The sequence below is a fragment of the Scyliorhinus torazame genome, chromosome 11 (assembly GCF_047496885.1).
Source record: "Scyliorhinus torazame isolate Kashiwa2021f chromosome 11, sScyTor2.1, whole genome shotgun sequence".
In the NCBI taxonomy this organism is placed as follows: domain Eukaryota; kingdom Metazoa; phylum Chordata; class Chondrichthyes; order Carcharhiniformes; family Scyliorhinidae; genus Scyliorhinus; species Scyliorhinus torazame.
Genome location: NC_092717.1, coordinates 47502753 through 47520901, shown reverse-complemented (window position 1 = coordinate 47520901; position 18149 = coordinate 47502753). Strand labels below are relative to the sequence as shown.

The 18149-nt window shown below is 52.4% G+C and overlaps 1 protein-coding gene across 3 annotated transcripts in view; it reads right to left on the bottom strand.

The window, feature by feature from the left end:
* oxr1a (oxidation resistance 1a) overlaps positions 1-18149 on the bottom strand; it is a 704666-nt gene that overhangs the window by 560750 nt on the left and 125767 nt on the right. For all 3 annotated transcript variants that reach the window (XM_072467220.1, XM_072467219.1, XM_072467221.1), the window contains exon 2: positions 13989-14075. In XM_072467220.1, the coding sequence (XP_072323321.1) occupies positions 13989-14005 (17 nt within the window). In that variant the 5' untranslated portion in view covers positions 14006-14075. The remainder of the gene's footprint in view (positions 1-13988; positions 14076-18149) is intronic.

The window sequence follows — 18149 nt, the reverse complement described above, 5'->3', positions numbered from 1 at the left end:
ACAAGGCGGCAGCCTGTGTCGGCCGTCCTGCGCGACATTGCCGACCCACACCGCGGACCGGCACCAAAAACATGGCCCCCGTGCGCGCCCGTGGATTGGTGGCCCCCCGATCGGTAGCCTGGCCATCCTGGAGGCCCCCCAGTGAATGATCCCCCCGCCCCCCACCAGGGCGGCTGCGGACTGAGTCCGCAGTCGCCACGCCGAGTTCCCGACGGGTGGAACCATGAGAGAACCACGCCGCCAGGAACTCGGCCAGCCGCACATGATGAATCGCCGCGGGGGCCTTTCAGTGGCCCCTGACCAGCGCCGCGTCGACCGCGTGCGTCCGATTGGCGGTGATTATCCGGGGACCAGAGAATCGCAGGAGCGGCGTCGGAACCGATCTCGGGTTTGACGCTCATTCTCTGCCCCCGCGCCGATCGCGATGTCGGCTCGGAGAATCCCGCACCTCTTCTTTGTATATAACAGGAAGTATCAGATCCTCTGCGTTCCCAGTGTAGACAGCAAGCTGAATGCACATGATCGTACCGCTGTTGGTTTTGTTAATAAAAGGGATTCTGCTGAAGGGACTTCTGCCTCCATGGACCTATTACACTGTGGTTTTGAGACATATAGGAGCAGGTCTTCCGCATAGAGTGAAACGTTGTGCTCTCTGTCTCCCCTTTGGATGCCCTTCACAGCTTTTCACATCCCACAGAGCTATTGCCAGGGGTTCGATTGCTAATGCAAACAGCAGCGGGAACAGTGCACATCCTTATCTTGTGCCTCTGTGTAACTGGAAGTATTCAGAGCTGGTGATATTGGTTCGAATGCTTGGATTGGGAGCTTTGTACAGGAGTTTCACCTGGGCGATGAATCCTGCTCCTCGCCCAAACCGTTCCAGTACCTTGAGAAGGTATTTCCATTCGACTGTCGAAGGCCTTTTCTGCATCCAGACCATCGGGTCCCGGTGCCTTCCCCGCCTGCGTTTCTCCCAGATCTATTGGTGCTTCCAGCTCCCCCTGTCTGTCCTCCCCCACAACTGGCATATCTGGTCCGTCAAGGAACTGTTTCATCCCCGCTGTACAGCCCTTGGTAGAAGGTCTCAAATGCTCGGTTGATCTCTTTTGGTTCCACCCCCAGTCTGCCTCCGTTGTCCCTCACTTGCGCTATTTCCCTCGTGGCTGCCTGCTTTCTCAGCTGGTGAGCCAGTATGCGGCCAGCCTTTTCCCCGTGTTCGCAGAAGGTTGGTGCACTGCTTTCCTGGTTGATAGCAGGTTAAAGTCCATTTGTAGCTTTTTCCTCTCCACCAACAGCTCTAGAGTCGGGGCCTTGGAGTAATTTCTGTCGACCTCCAAGGTGGAATCGATCAGATGTTGCCCGGCTGCCTTCTCTTCCCTGTCTCTGCGTGCCTTGTAGACTATAATTTTCCCCCTGATCACAGCCTTTAGTTCCTCCCAGAACGTGGAAGGTGAGACTTCCCCGTTCCGGTTGTTACTCACGTGGCCTGTGATGTTTTCTGGCAGAAGGCCTTGTCGGCCAGGAGGTTCGTGACCAGCCTCCATGTGGGCCGTTGGGTACGGCCTGTCTCCAACCTCACATCCATGTAGTGCGGAGTGTGGTCGGAGATGATGATCGCGGAGTATTCCGCTCCTACTAATCAGTGGAAGCACTGATCTCCCCACGGCAATGAAGTCGATACAGTGTATACTTTGTGTACTGGTGAAAGAACGAGAATTCCTTTTCTCCCGGGTGTAGTAACCTCGATGGGTCCACCGCTCCCATCTGTTCCATAGATGTTCCTAGTTCCTTAGCCATGCCTGCTTTTTTACCCGTTCGGGGGTTCGATCGGTTGGTCAGCAGGTCCTGTACACAGTTAAAGTTACCCCCATTATCAGTCGGTGTGTGTCAAAGACCGCCATGGTCTTTTATATAAAGTCTGTGTCGTCCCAGTTGGAAGCGTATACATTCAACAGAACTACCGGTGCCCCATCAGGACACTGCTGACCATGATGTACCGTCCCCCTGGCTCCGTAACCACCCTGGTCTCAGTAAATCTTGTCCTCTTGCTGATCAGTTTGGCCACTCCCCTCACCCTCGTCCCGTAGCATGCATGGTGTGCCTGTCCGACCCAGCCCTTCCTTAGCAGCAATCTGTCCTTCTCCCCCTTACTACCTGTCTTCCTGTGCTAGCCCACCCTGCTAGTACGGTTGCACCCCTCCTCGGGCTGGTTCAGCCCTGTATCCGTTTTGTCTGCCTGCCTCCATTCCCTTCACCGCCCCCTCACCTGCTTTCCCTGTCACTGTTCCCTTCTCTCTGTCTTCCAATTCTTAACGGAAAACGAGGCTTACAGTCCCGCGCACATAGCCCACACAGTAGTCACTGGTCTCCGCTCTTCTTTCCTGTTACGGTCCTTTTTCAGCGCGTACTCACTGCTGCCGAGTTTGGTCCCTCTCCAGAACCTGTTAGCCTCCACCGGGGTGCCAAAGTAATGTTCCTTCCCTGATATGTGATCCAGAATCTGGCCGGGAACAACCTGTCGAACCTCACCTATTTCTATAGAGGGCCGATTTTGTCCTTTTTTTTGCAAGGTCCACCCCAATGTCTTGATAGACCCGGATTCTGTGCCCTTCCCATGAGCATGATTTTATCTGCCGGGCCCACCTCAGGATCTATTCCCAGTCCTGGTACTGGTGTAGCTTAGCGATGATCACTCTTGGCTGCTCCCCTGCTTTGGATTTCGGCCGGAGTGACCTGTGTGCCCAGTCGAGTTCTGGGAGGTTGGAGAAGCTGTCCCTCCCGACTAAGTTGCCCAACATTTGGGCGATATAATCTGTTGGGTCCCTGTCCTTGATGCCCTCTGGCAAACCCACAATACGGACATTTTGTCGTCAAACCTGTACTCTTGGTCCTTGACCTTCCCCTTCAAGTTCACCTGGGCTGCCACCAACATCTTCACCTCTGCCTCCAGAGCCTCGATCCTGTCGTTCTTATCTGACGACATCTTTTCAAGGTCCAAGATCGTTTTCTCCTGCGCCTCCACAATCCTCCCCAAGCCGTCTATCGTGTGCTGGAGGAGGCCATCGCCTCCGTCACCACCTCCTTCACCACCACCTGCAATTTTGTTTTTATCACCTGACTCATGGCAGCCAATTCTCTTTTAAAATAGATTTTCTATCTGTCCCCTGGTAGGGAGGGAGAGGCCGTCATTCGCGTTGGTTCCGCCGCTCGGGTTGCCGGTCATCCCCGATCTTGGTAGTCGGGGCTTCCACCTCGCCTCGTGGGTCCACCGGTCCGTCCGCCCATTGTTCATGCCCCTTTCCGCCATTCCTGCCTTCTCGTCGGCTACCGTTCACCGGCATCCTTTTCACCACTGTTGGTCCTTGTCATGGATAGGTTTGGGAAAGTTTTGGATGGCTTTTTGAGCCATAAATCTCCGAAAATTAACTCTTTTAGTTCTAGTTGGGAGGAGAGCGACCTGATATGGGTCCGCCCAGCACATCACCGCTACCGGATGTCCCCCATAAATGAATTTTTAAAAACTAACCTGTAGTTTCCTGCATTCTGTCGCCCTCCCTTTTTGAATAGAGAGATTATATTTGCTATCTTCCAATCTAATGGAACCTTCCCCGAATCAAGGGAAGTTTGGAAAGTTAAAACCAATGCATCAAATATCTCATTAGACACTTCTTTCAAGACCTTCAGGTGAAGTCCATCCGGACCAAGGGGTTTGTCAGGCCAACATTTTGCTCAATACCACTTCCCTGGTGTTTGTAATATTCCCAAGTTCCTCCCTCTCTTCCATTATCTGATTTACAGCTATTTCTGGGATGTGGCTCGTGTCCTCTATAGTGAAGACTAATGCAAAATACCTGTTTAATACATCCGTCATAGCCCAATTTTCCATTACAAATTCCCCAGAAGCACTTTGCACAGAAACCAATGCTCACTTTGTTAACTCTTTTCTTATTTAAACATTTATAGAAACTCTTACTGTCCATCATTATACTACTGGCTAGCTTTCTCTTGTGCTCTAGTTTTTCCTCCTTATCAATCTTTTTGTCATTCATTGATGTTCTTTTTTATTCTTTCCAATCTTCTGACCTGCCACTCGTCTTTGCACAAATATATGTTTTTGCTTCAAGTTTAATATAGAAATGTTGAAAATTGGAGCAGGGGTAGGCCACTTGGCCCTTCGAGCCTGCTCCACCATTCATTATGATCATGGCTGATCATCGAACTCAAAAGTGTAATCCCGCTTTCCCCCCATATCTTTTGATCCCCTTGCCCAAAGTGTTATATCTAACTGCCTCTTGAAAACATACTCGACGGAATTCTCCATTCCTGAGATTAAGTGTTGACGTCGGGGCAGGATTCATGGACTTCCACAACAGCAAAACCGGCGGCACACCCGGACCCACAGCAACTGTTGAGGGCGGGCGGCATGGACAAGCTGGGCCAAAGGGCCGGTTTCCATGCTGTAAACATTTATGACTCTATGAGCTAGCACTGGCACCACGTGGAAGACAATTGACTCCAATGAGAAATGCTGCGGGATTCATTGGGTTCGCAATTAACAGTCAGGAGGCTGACGAGCTGCAGCCAAATATACACACCTCACTCCCTATACACATCATCCCAGTCAACAAGGAGAGCAGCACACCATTTTAGGGACGCTGAGCTTGTGACACTGCTGGACGCAGTGGAAGAGACGCAGGAGACCCTGTACACCTGCCCGGGAAGGTGGCTGCCAGCTGCCATCGTTCGCCGTGCCTGGGCGCAGGTGGCAGAAGCCATACGTGCCACGAGCAACACCATCCAGATCGGCCAGAAATGCCAGAAGAACCTCATCAGAGTGGCCAGGGTGAGTAGGCAACACTGTGCCCCAGGCACCAACCACAGTCCCACACACCTGTAACCCTACCCTCCCCCCCCCCTCCCCCCACCATGACGGCAGCTGAAACCCTACACTGCACCACATGCCGGCACCTATACCGGCCGCCATGGCCGGGGGTGCCCTGGCCACTGGAGCCAGGATTTACCCACCCCCTGAGTTGCATGCGTTGGACTGTCTAACACTGTGTGTTTTCTGTTTCTCCCCCCCCTCCGCCATAAGGCTGCCCATAACCGCCAGGAGGGGGAGAATACTTGAGGGGGACCACCAGACCTGCTGCCCCTCACCGCCGCAGACCAGCGGGCCCTGGGCATGGTCGGCAGGTCCAAGGAAAGGGTAATCACCGGGAAGGAGATCAGCCACGGACAAGGAAGTGAGACCCCGCTGAGTTGCAGTTTCCCGTGACACGTTTGTCACACCCCCCCCACACACACACACCACCCTCACCCCCACACCACCCTCACCAATTCTCACCCCCACACGACCCTCACACCAATCCTCATCCCACCACCCTCACCCTCACACCACCCTCACCCCCACATCACCCTCACACCAATCCTCATCCCCACACCACCCTCACCTCACACCATCCTCACCCTCACACCACCCCCACACCACCCTCACCCCCACACCATCCTCACCCTCACACCACCCCAACACCACCCTCACCCCCACACCACCCTCACACCATCCTCACCCTCACATCACCCCCACACCACTCTCACCCCCACATGACCCTCACACCATCCTCACCCTCACATCACCCCCACACCACTCTCACCCCCACACCACACTCACCCCCACACCACCCTCACACCATCCTAACCCTCACATCACCCCCACACCACCCTCACACCATCCTCACCCTCACATCACCCCCACACCACCCTCACACCATCCTCATCCTCACATCACCCTCACACCCACACCACCCTCACCCCCGCACCTCCCTCACACCATCCTCACCCTCACATCACCCCCACACCACTCTCACCCCCACACGACCCTCACATCAATCCTCACCCCTACACCACCATCACCACCACACCACCCTCACCCCCACACCAATCCTCACCCCCACACCACCCTCACCCACACACCATACTCACCCACACACCACCCCCACACCACCCTCACCCCCACACCACCCACACCCCCACACCACCCTCACACCACCTTCACCCCCACACACACACACCATACTCACTCTCACACCACCCCACACAACCCTCACCCCCACACCTCCCTCACCCCCACACCACCCTCACACCCACCCCCACACCACCCTCACCCCCACACCACCCTCACCCCACCACCCCCACACCACCCCCACACCACCCTCACCTCCACACCACCCTCACCCCCACATCTCCCACACCCCCACACCACCCTCACCCCACACCACCCTCACCCCCACATCTCCCTCACCCCCACACCACCCTCACCCCACCCTCACACCACCCACACCCCCATACCACCCCCACACCAATCCTCATCCCCACACGACGCTCACACCAATCCTCATCCCACACGACCCTCACACCAATCCTCATCCCACCACCCTCACCCTCACACCACCCTCACCCCCACACCACCCTCACACCAATCCTCATCCCAACACCACCCTCACCCCCACACCAACCTCACCCCCCTCACCCTCACACCACCCCAACACCACCCTCACCCCCACACCACCCTCACCCCCACACCATCCTCACCCTCACACCACCCCAACACCACCCTCACCCCCACACCATCCTCACCCTCACATCACCCCCACACCACTCTCACCCCCACACGACCCTCACACCATCCTCACCCTCACATCACCCCCACACCACTCTCACCCCCACACCACACTCACCCCCACACCACCCTCACCCCCACACCACCCTCACACCATCCTCACATCACCCCCACACCACCCTCACACCATCCTCACCCTCACATCTCCCCCACACCACCCTCAGACCATCCTCACCATCACATGACCCCCACACCACCCTCACCCCCACATCACCATCGCACCATCCTCACCCTCACATCACCCCCACACCACTCTCACCTCCACACCACACTCACCCCCACACCACCCTCACCCCCACACCACCCTCACACCATCCTCACCCTCACATCACCCCCAAACCACCCTCACCCCCACATCACCATCACACCATCCTCACATCACCCCTACACCACCCTCACCCCCACACCACCCTCACCCCCGCACCTCCCTCACACCATCCTCACCCTCACATCACCCCCACACCACTCTCACCCCCACACGACCCTCACACCAATCCTCACCCCTACACCACCATCACCCTCACACCACCCTCACCCCCACACCACACTCACACCAATCCTCACCTCCACACCACCCTCACCCACAGACCATACTCACCCTCACACCACCCCCACACCACCCTCACCACCCACACCCCCACACCATCCTCACACCACCTTCACCCCAACACACACACACCATACTCACTCTCACACCGCCCCAAACCACCCTCACCCCCACACCTCCCTCACCCCCACACCACCCTCACCCCCACACCCACACCACCCTCACCCCCACACCCACACCATTCTCACCCCCACACCACCTTCACCCCACCACCCCCACACCAATTCTCACCCCCACACCACCCTCACCCTCACACCACCCCCACACCACCCTCACCCCCAGACCACCCCCACACCAATTCTCACCCCCACACCAATTCTCACCCCCACACCAATTCTCACCCCCACACCAGCCTCTCCCCCACACCACCCTCACCCCCACACCACCCTCACGCTCACACCACCCTCACCCCCACACCACCCTCACACCACCCTCACCCCCACACCACCCTCACCCCCACACCACCCTCACCCCCACACCACTCTCACCCCCACACCTCCCACACACCACCCTCACCCCCACACCACCCTCACACCACCCTCACCCCCACACCACCCTCACCCCCACACCACGCCCACACCACCCTCACCCCCACACTACCCTCACCCTCACACCACCCTCACCCCCACACCGCCCTCACCCCCACACCATCCTCATCCCCACACCACCCTCACACCAATCCTCACACCAATACTCACCCCCACACCACCCTCACACCAATCCTTACCCTCACACCACCCTCTCACCCTCAAACCCCCCCACACCACCCTCACCCCCACACCACCCTCACACCAATCCTTACCCTCACACCACCCCCTCACCCTCACACCACCCCCACACCACCCACAACCCCACACCACCCTCACACCAATCCTCACCCTCACACCACCCCCACACCACCCACACCCCCATATCACCCTCACACCACCCTCACCCCCACACCATCCTCACCACCACATCACCCTCACACCAATCCTCACCCTCACACCACCCACACCACTCTCACACCAATCCTCACCCTCACACCACCCCCACACCAATCCTCACCCTCACACCACCCCCACACCACCCACACACCCACATCACCCTCACACCAATCCTCACCCCCATACCATCCTCACCCCTACACCACCCTCACCCCCACACCACCCTCACACCAATCCTCACCCTCACACCACCCCCACACCCCCACATCACCCTCACACCAATCCTCACCCCCACACCACCCTCACCCCCACACCACCCTCACCCCCACACCACACTCACACCACCCACACCCCATTACCACCCTCATACCAATCCTCACCCCCACACCATACTCATCCTCACACCACCTCCACCCCCACACCACCCTCATCCCCACACCACCCTCACACCAATCCTCAACCCCACACCATCCTCACCACCCCTACACCCCCCCACCCTCCCCCCGGCCTGCAATCTAATCATGCGTCCTGTCTTGTGTGTTGCAGGACCTGCTAGTGAATGGTGGGTTCATCTGGTGTCCCCAGCCACATCCAGAGCTAGAGCTCCGGATGCCGAGCAGCTACGAAGACACCTACACGGATAGGAACCATGAACCGAAGACCCAGGACACTCTGGAGTTTGAGTCCGGGGATGACACAGATTTCTCGTCCAGCTGTCTCCAACACCCTCCACCATCCCAGAGATACTCACCTTGGTTGGCACTTTAGTGAAGAGGCTCCTCGAGGACTATCTGGTCCTCACCACACAAATGCTCCGGTACATCAGATGGAGGCCGGAACTCCCAAGGCGGCAGATGGTCAGAGGGCGGGCTGACCCCAGGGACTAGCTGCCGTCCAGATGGGTTTCGGGCTTCAGGAAAGGACATTCCCATTGATCGAGGAGATGCAGTTGCAGAGCCAGGAACTGATGAGGGCTTGTCGGCAAGCATCCAGCAGGTGGAGGAGCCAACCGCGTGCAGGAGCAGGAGGTGATGCCGGACATGCGTGCCACCCAGGCCAACATCGCACAGATGGCGTTCGCGATGGAGGCCTTGGGGGCGAGAATTTTTGTTATGGATCAATATGTCCTAGGCCTGGGCAACCAGTGTAGGCAGTGGCCGAGGCCCAGGACAGGGTTGCCCTCTCACAGGCAGTCATATGCAAGAGCCACCTGGACATTGCAGCGGCGGACCATGGCTGAGAGCATTGGCGGCATTGCCCACCAAGGGAGGAAGCCCAGTCCCAGAGGGAGATGGCGCAGTCATTGGCTGATGTGACACAGACACAGAAGATGGTGGCACAGTCATAGTATGATGTGGCACAGTCCCAGATGGAGGTGGTCCACTCCCTGTGCTCCATCGCCATGCGAATGCAGACCCTAGTCGAGACATCAGTGGGCCTCCAGGACTGGCAGCGCCAGGTGGCAGGGGGGGAGGGGGCCCTCAGGGGATGGCTCCGCTCACACGCCCGTCCCATGGAGTAAGCCGAGGGCCATCAGGCACCCCGAGGGAGGAGGATGGGGCCCATGCTGGTGACTCCCACAGGGGTGGTGCCAGGACACCACAGAACCTAGGACTCCCTCACTCCTGTCCCTGGCACATCTGGTGGGCAGGAGTCAGACATTGTCAAACGATTCGGAGCACCAGGACTCATCGCTGAGTGGGTTGTCATCATCCTCCATCCCATGGGCCAGACCCGCTGTTACTACCAACCTAGGGCCCCGTAGTGCGGCAGGTACGTATCACGGAAAGGGTTGCAGGCGGGATTGGCTGGCCACGGGGGGGGGATGAGGTGTGTGGGGTAGGATGCGGTGTCCGTGCCCCTGGTCAGTCTCTCCCCCCCCCCCACCTCGTCAGAACATCCCATGCGCGTTGGCCCAGACACACATATTGTGCAGCCTTCCATACCTGCCCGGGCCCCGTGACCTGCCCATTCTTGCCCTCCCCCACATCCTACTCATCGGACAACACCTGGTGATCCTCCTCCTCCAGCACGTCACCTCTCTGCTGCATGATGTTATGGAGGACGCAGCACGCCGCCATGATGTGGGCGACCCTCCAGATCGGTCCAGACACCTGAACTGCATCTTCAGGATGCCGAAGAACTGCTTCATCATGCTCCTGGTCACGACATGGGCATCATTGTAGCTGGTCTCCGCGTCGGTCTGTGGCCTCCGCATAGGCGTCATCAGCCACGACTGCAGTGGATAATACCTGTCGCCCTGGAGCCAAACCCCCCAGCCAGATGGGGAGAATCGTTGAGCGTGCCAGGATGAGGACGTGGTGCACACCGGCAGATATTGGGTGTAGACATTCATGATGCACATCTGATGGTCACACACCAGCTGCACGTTCATCGAGTGGAACCCCTTTTGGTTTGTGTAGAGTGGCCTGTCAACTGAAGGTGCTTGTAGGACGGCATGCATCCCGTTGATCACCCCCTGGACATCTCGGCGATGGCGGTGAACCCCGCTGCCCCAGCATCCTGGTGGGCTTGGTCCACATTGAAATGGATGTATTGAGCTGACTGGGCATTTAGGGCCTCATTGTCATTGGCCAGGAGTGTGTGGTCAGCAGCAAAGTGAAGCAGTTCACATCGGACCTCAAAGTACATTTCAATGAGAGATTGAACAGCTTCTCTGTTGAGAATTTCACCTCCATCACCGTGCAGTGGTACAGCAACTGGTTCCAGAGCTCTTTACTGGGAATTCCCAGCATGGCGAGAAAATGATGTCACCTGGTCTGCCCATGCTTTGGGGGCTCCAGAGATTGGGTGCCATTTAAAAATGGTGTCCCGATCTTTCGCTACACTGAGGAATTCCATCAAGCAGAACTCTTCAGTGCACAAAAAAGGGGCTATGTGCAGCCTCGGCCACGCGTTCCCTACTGAGGCCCCCTATCTAATGGGAGTGCCGTATTATAGCATTGTGGTTCTCAGCACTGCGAGCACCGGGAAACACGTGGCTAAACGTGCTCACTATGGGACTTTGTTTCCATTTAGTTAAATCGCGCCCATATTATGAAAGTAAAAGCTAAAATATTCTGATGAACTAATGTTTAAAATTTTGTTTAAAACTTAGTTTTAAAGAATTATTGATTCATGAATATTAAATGATGCATCATGCCCATTTCAGTTGCTCACCAAATATTATGAATCACATCACTGTTAAAAACCCAGAAGTTCAAAGTCGTGTTAGCGTAAACACGTGACGCAATTCATAGAGCCATAGCTGAGAGTTTTACAGAACGGAAAGAGGCCCTTCAGCCCATCGCGACTGCACTGACCTTCAAGCACCTACCTATTCTAATCCCATTTTCAAGCACTTGATCCGTAGCCTTGTATGCAATGGTATTTCAAATGATCATCTAAATACTTCTTAAAAGTTGTGAGGGTTCCTGCCTCTACCACCCTTTCAGGAAGCGAGCTCCAGATTCCAACCACCCTCTGGGTGATAACATTTTTCCTCACATCTCCTCTAACCCTTCTGCTCATTACCTTAAGTCTATGCCCTCTGGTTATTGACCCTCTATCGCCCCTGGTTACTGAACCCTCCACTAAGTGGAAAAGTACCTTTCTACCCACCCTATCAATGTCCCTCATAAATTCATACACCTCAATCAGGTCCCCTCTCAGCACTCTTTGCTTCAGGGAGAACAAACACAGCCTATCCATAAATTAATATATGATTATCAGGACCACTCGCCGGAATTGCCCCCCCCACCCCCAATCAAGAATCCATCCACGGCCGTGTGCCGGCAGAATGGCATGAAGCACGACTAGTCTCCTGCTGAACAATACTCCCTTGGCAGTTTGATGCCAGGGTAGAGCCACGTCAGTGATAACTTGGTACCAGGGTAGTGTCTGGGCAGTGCCAGCTTGATGCCAGGGTAATGCCTTGGCAGTGCCAGCTTGGTGCCAGGGCAGTGCCTTGGCGGTGCGAGCTTGGTGCCAGGGTAGCGCCAGGGCGGTGCCGGGGAGTGCATAGACAGTGCCAGCTGAGTGCTGGGGTAGTGCCTAGGCAGTGCCAGTTTGGTACCAGGTAGTGCCTGGGCAGGACCAGCTTGATGCCAGGGTAATGCCTTGGCAGTGCCAGCTTGGTGCCAGGGCAGTGCCTTGGCGGTGCGAGCTTGGTGCCAGGGTGGCGCCAGGGCGGTGCCGGGGTAGTGCATAGACAGTGCCAGCTGAGTGCTGGGGTAGTGCCTAGGCAGTGCCAGTTTGGTACCAGGGTAGTGCCTGGGCAGGACCAGTTTGGTGCCGAGATAGTGTCTAGGCAGGGCCAGTTTGCTGCCAGGATAGTGCCTGGGCGGTGCCAACTTGGTGCCAGTGTAGTGCCTGGGCAGTGCCAGCTTGATGCCAGGGTAGTGCTTGGGCAGTGCCAGTTTGGTGTCAGAGGATTCCGGGGGTTGGGGGAGGCTAATGCCAGGATGTGCACCTGGGTAAACAGGTTTGCTCACTGTGCAGTGGGGCAGCCTTTAGAAATGGCGCCCCATATCATCGAGTGTCTAAGTTGATGGCGGAATGGATGAATCAGAGGCTGCCCCGCCGGTGATATGTTGTGGGACACGTGACTTTGTAACTTTTGTTTCTTAAAATAGTTAGGAAGTGAAGTGTCATTCACACCCATGTCTACATCAATGATGCAAGGTGGAGATGATTGACGGCTTCGAATTGCTAGGTGTGCACATCACCAACAATCTGGCCTGGTCCACCCACGTCGAGGCTACGACCAAGAAAGCACAACAGCACCTCTACGTCTTCAGGAAACTAAGGACATTTGACATGTCCACATTAACTCTGACCAATTTTTACAAATGCACCATAGAAAGCATCCTATCTGGCAGCATCACAGCCTGGTCTGACAACTGCCCGGCCCAAGACCATAAGAAACTACAAAGAGTCGTGAACACAGCCCAGTCCATCACGCAAACCCGCTTCCCATCCAATGACTCTGTCTACACCACCCACTGCCTTGGGAAAGCGGGCAGCATAATCAGACACCCCACCCGGGTTATTCTTTCTTCCAACCTCTTCCATCGAGCAGGAGTCACAAAAGTCTGAGAACACACAACTAACAGATTCAAAAACAGCTTCTTCCCCACTGTTACCAGACTCCTGAATGACCCTCTTATGGACTGAACTCATCTCTTCACACATCTTCTCTACTGAGTAGTACTATGCTTTCTGTACACTGTCTGTGTTACATTGTGTACTTATGTATGTCATATGTTTTTTCATGTATGGAATGATCTGTCTGGACTGTATGCAGAACAATACTTTTCACTGTACCTCGGTACACGTGACAGTAAAGCAAATCCAAATCCAAATACTGCACTAAATGGAGGAGAAAGCTGCCGTTGCCATCTTCAACTTCAACACCACTTTTCCCGCCCACCATCCCAACTGAACTACTTGATTTGTACGCACTCAACTGTCGTGTTCATTGTCTGACCCACTGGTTAACAATTCACAGGAACATTACCTCCTTATGCTCAAAATGCTTTGTAATAGATCAACATTTTAAACATTTTTCGCACAAGAGCCACATTTATTATTACAAACTATCAGCAGTGTACAGAAATGACCTGATTAAAGCAAACATGATTGAAAAATCCCAAACAGTGAAATGTTAAACAAGTGAAGCCCAACACTGTTGGACTAATTCCCTGGTTGTAAACAGTAAGGGAGTAAATAATTTCTGTATCTTTACTATTATAGTCAAAATGTTTAGTCAACTGACCTTTTGGTGCTGAACATTTTGACAACGTCTTGTTTCTCATGTAAGATTTGGATCTCACAGGGTAGAAAGATGCCCGATTTAATTGACCTGATGAAAAGGCAGGAAACAGATTAGAAACAATTCATTGCAGAAAACTGAAACTTATTTTTTTTCATCAGGAAACCAAAGGTTTAGCCACAATTCTTCCATAGGCCCTATGAAATTTACTTTAATAATTGCACAACATCCTGTACTTCAGCTCTTACCAGAGTTCCAAGTTCCAAGAAAATATCCCCACAACCTCTTCCTAACGTTCTAGAACACTGCATTCTAGAACACTACATTCTAGAACACTACAATCTACCCAGTCAATTTTAGACCACGTTCAAAAAGCTTGGAACTGGAACAACAGAGTTTCATTAGAAATTTGACCACCTACAATAGTACTAAATCTTATAACTTTTAAATTCCCCTGAAATAAAGATTTACCGAGCCTGTCTTTAGAATACAGAACCACAATAGAAATCCTTCTTGCTGCTGCTACATACATGTAATGTTGCATGGTGGGAGACATTCTAATCTATACCGTCATAAGAGGATTGCTAATTTTGTACTTCGGCCATCACTGCCGAAAATGAATAACCTGCTTACTGATACAGTGCTTCGCATTTTTTAAAGAATTGTTTTATATTCGTCCTCAATACTTTTTCTCCAATAAGATCAGATTCAGTTGTGAGCAACTCTTGTTACAGACAGGTGAGAGAGAACTGAAACCCCTGCTCTCTTCCCTTACAGCAGCCTAGGAATGTCGGTGGTTTCACTGATTCACTGACCAGGGAGTGGAGCTGGGCAGAGCAGGAGGTGGGAGAAATTACAACCGCAGCCTGGGAATGTCGGTGGTTTCACTGATTCACTGACCAGGGAGTGGAGCTGGGCAGAGCAGGAGGTGGGAGAAATTACAACCGCAGCCTAGGAATGTCGGTGGTTTCACTGATTCACTGACCAGGGACTGGAGCTGAGCAGAGCAGGAGGTGGGAGAAATTACAACCGCAGCCTGGGAATGTCGGTGGTTTCACAGATTCACTGACCAGGGACTGGAGCTGAGCAGAGCAGGAGGTGGGAGAAATTACAACCGCAGCCTGGGAATGTCGGTGGTTTCACAGATTCACTGACCAGGGACTGGAGCTGAGCAGAGCAGGAGGTGGGAGAAATTACAACCGCAGCCTGGGAATGTCGGTGGTTTCACTGATTCACTGAGTGTTCTGACTGGGGGAAAAAATTGAAAACTGACATTACAGGAAGGCCGTGATTTGATTGGCTAATAGGACAGCTGCGCTGAATTTGAAAATCCACTTTAAATTACTGGTAATATATTGCTTTCAGGCTGAGGGAATAAGGAGAGATATTTTTAAAAATAGTTTTAAAAATTAATATTTAGAAACCAAATAAAAAACTAAGTAAATAAAATAGAGATGGAGGGTCAAGTGATGTCTTGTTCATGTATGATGTGGAAGCTGGTGGACCCCATTGTGGTTCCCAGTGACCACGTCTGTAGTAAGTGCTGGTCTCTTAAGGAACTCCGTCTCAGAGTTTATGAGCTGGATTCTGAGCTTCGGACACTATGATATATCAGGGAGGGGGAGAGGTACCTGGATTCTGTGTTCCAGGAGGCAGTCACACCCCTTAGAATAACTAACTTAAATTCGGCCAGTGATCAGGGACAGGAGGGTTTGGCTGCGAGTGAGGCAGGTTGAGGGATCCAGGAGGTAGGGTTGCAGGAGCCTCAGCCCTTGTCCCTGTCCAACAGATTTGAGATTCTTGTTCCCTGTGCGGTCGGGAATGGAAACTGCAGGGAGGATGAGAAAATGACCACAGCATCGTGGTACAGGGAACTATTTAAGGGAGGGGGGGGAGAAAAGAAATGTAGTCGTAATTGGGGATAGTATAGTTAAGGACATTGACACTGTTCTCTGTGGACAGGATCGAAACTCCCGAAGGTTGTGTTGCCTACCTGGTGCTTGTGTTCAGGCTATCTCATCTGGGCCACAGAGGAACTTGAAGTGGGCAGGTAAAGATCCAGTTGTTGTGATCCACGTAGGTACCAATGACATAGGTGGAACAAGGATAGAAGTTCTGCTAAGGGAGTATGAACAGTGAGGAGGTAAATTAAAAAGCAGAACCAAAAAGGTAACAATCTCTAGATTACTCCTGAGTCACAAGCTAATTGGCACAGGGTCAATATGATTAATTGCCTACTCCTGCTCCTAGTTCTTATGTTCGAAGAAAGAACTATTCTGTCTAATTCCACCTTCCTGCTCTTCACCTCAACCACAAATCTGGTGTTCCTGATTAATAAGGGGATTTCTTGATTAATAAAGAGATTGGGGGTTATGGGGAGAAGGCAAGAGAATGGGGATGACGAACAGATCAACCATGATAGAATGGTGGAGCACACTTGATGGGCTCAAGGGGTTAATTCTGCTCCTATATCTTATGGTCTTATGGTCTAAGGAGGTAAATGCCTGGCTCAAAGATTGGTGTGGGAGAAATGAGTCTGAATTCATGGGATATTGGCACCAGTACTGGGGAAGGAGAGACCTGTTCCGATGAGATGGTCTTTATCTGAATCATGCTGGGAATAGAGTCCAAGCGAATCGTGTAACTAGAGTTGTAGATAGGGCTTTAAACTTGAAATGGGGGGTGGTGTAAGGGGGGTGTTCAGTTGGAGAGGAAATTAGAAAACCCAAATTAAAGGAGGAGGTAAGGGTGCAGGTTAGCAATGTGATGGATGGGTACCAGAAAATAAAAGTGAGGGACAGAACAGGTAACTTTATGCACCATGGAATTATAAAGAGTAGGGAAATTTAACATTAAAACAAATTTTAAAGCTTTGTATCTAAATGCAAGATGCATTCGCAACAAACTTAATGAGTTAACGGCACAAGCAGAAACAGAAGGGTACGATTTGGTGGCGATTATTGAAGCATGGTTACCATGTCTGGAAGTTGAATATCCAAGGATGCGCAGTATTTCGGAAAGGTAGATTGAAATGAAAAGGAGGTGGCGTAGCCCTGCTGGTGAGGAATGGGATCAGTGCCGTAATGAGAAATTACATAAGTACCGGAGATCAAGATGTAGAACCAGTTTGGATAGTGTTATGGGCCAGGGTTTAGAGAACCCCAAAATGTATCATGGAGTTCACCTGACCCACAACTTTTAATAGATTGTGGTATGGGGAGCACACGGCCCAGTCTACAGGTGTGGTACAGCAGAAATGGAAAAGTATGTTTTAAAAGCAAAACAAAGTTTATTCTATGAACTCAAGTTAACCTTTTTGAAACATACATTGAACATCTTACCAAACATCAATTCAAGTACAACCCCCAAAGAATACAACACTAAGTAATCCTTAATAACTTCCTAAACAACATCCAGAAGACAGAAGAAATACCTTTTAACAGAAGCACATTAGGTTTACATTTATTACTGAGAACATTTATAATTCTGAATTCACCAAATGATCAAGAGATAGTCTTTTGATGACAGAGAGAACAGCAGTGCACCTGCTTGGTCTGGCTTCAGCTCCAACACTGAAAATGAAACTAAAACACACCCTGCAGCAAACAGCCTTAAACAAAAGTAAAAAGCTGACAGATAGCCCAGCTCCACCCACAGTCTGACATCACTGCAGTAGTAAACACCCATTTCTTAAAGGTACTCTCACTACAGATATTTATATACACACCCATTTATAAACACCCATTTCTTAAAGGTACTCTCGCTACAGATACTTATATACACACCCATTTATAAGTACCCATTTCTTAAAGGTACTCTCACGTGACAATAGAAATAAGAAATATCAACGGCAAAAAGTCCTTGGTAGGAGTAATCTATAGCTCCCCAAACAGTAGTTCTGCAATGGGGCACAGTATAAACCAGGAAATACTGGAGGCTTGTAAGAAAGGTACGGCAATCATCATGGATGATTTTAATATGCACATAGACTGGAGGAATCAAACTGGCAATGGTAGCCTGGAGGCAGAGTTCACTGAATGCATTAGAGATTGTTTCCTGGAGCAGTATGTTGGGGAACCAACTAGGAAGCAGGCTACTCTGGATTTGGTATTGTGTAATGAGGAGGGATTAATTAATGACTTTGTAGTTAAGAATTCTCTAGGG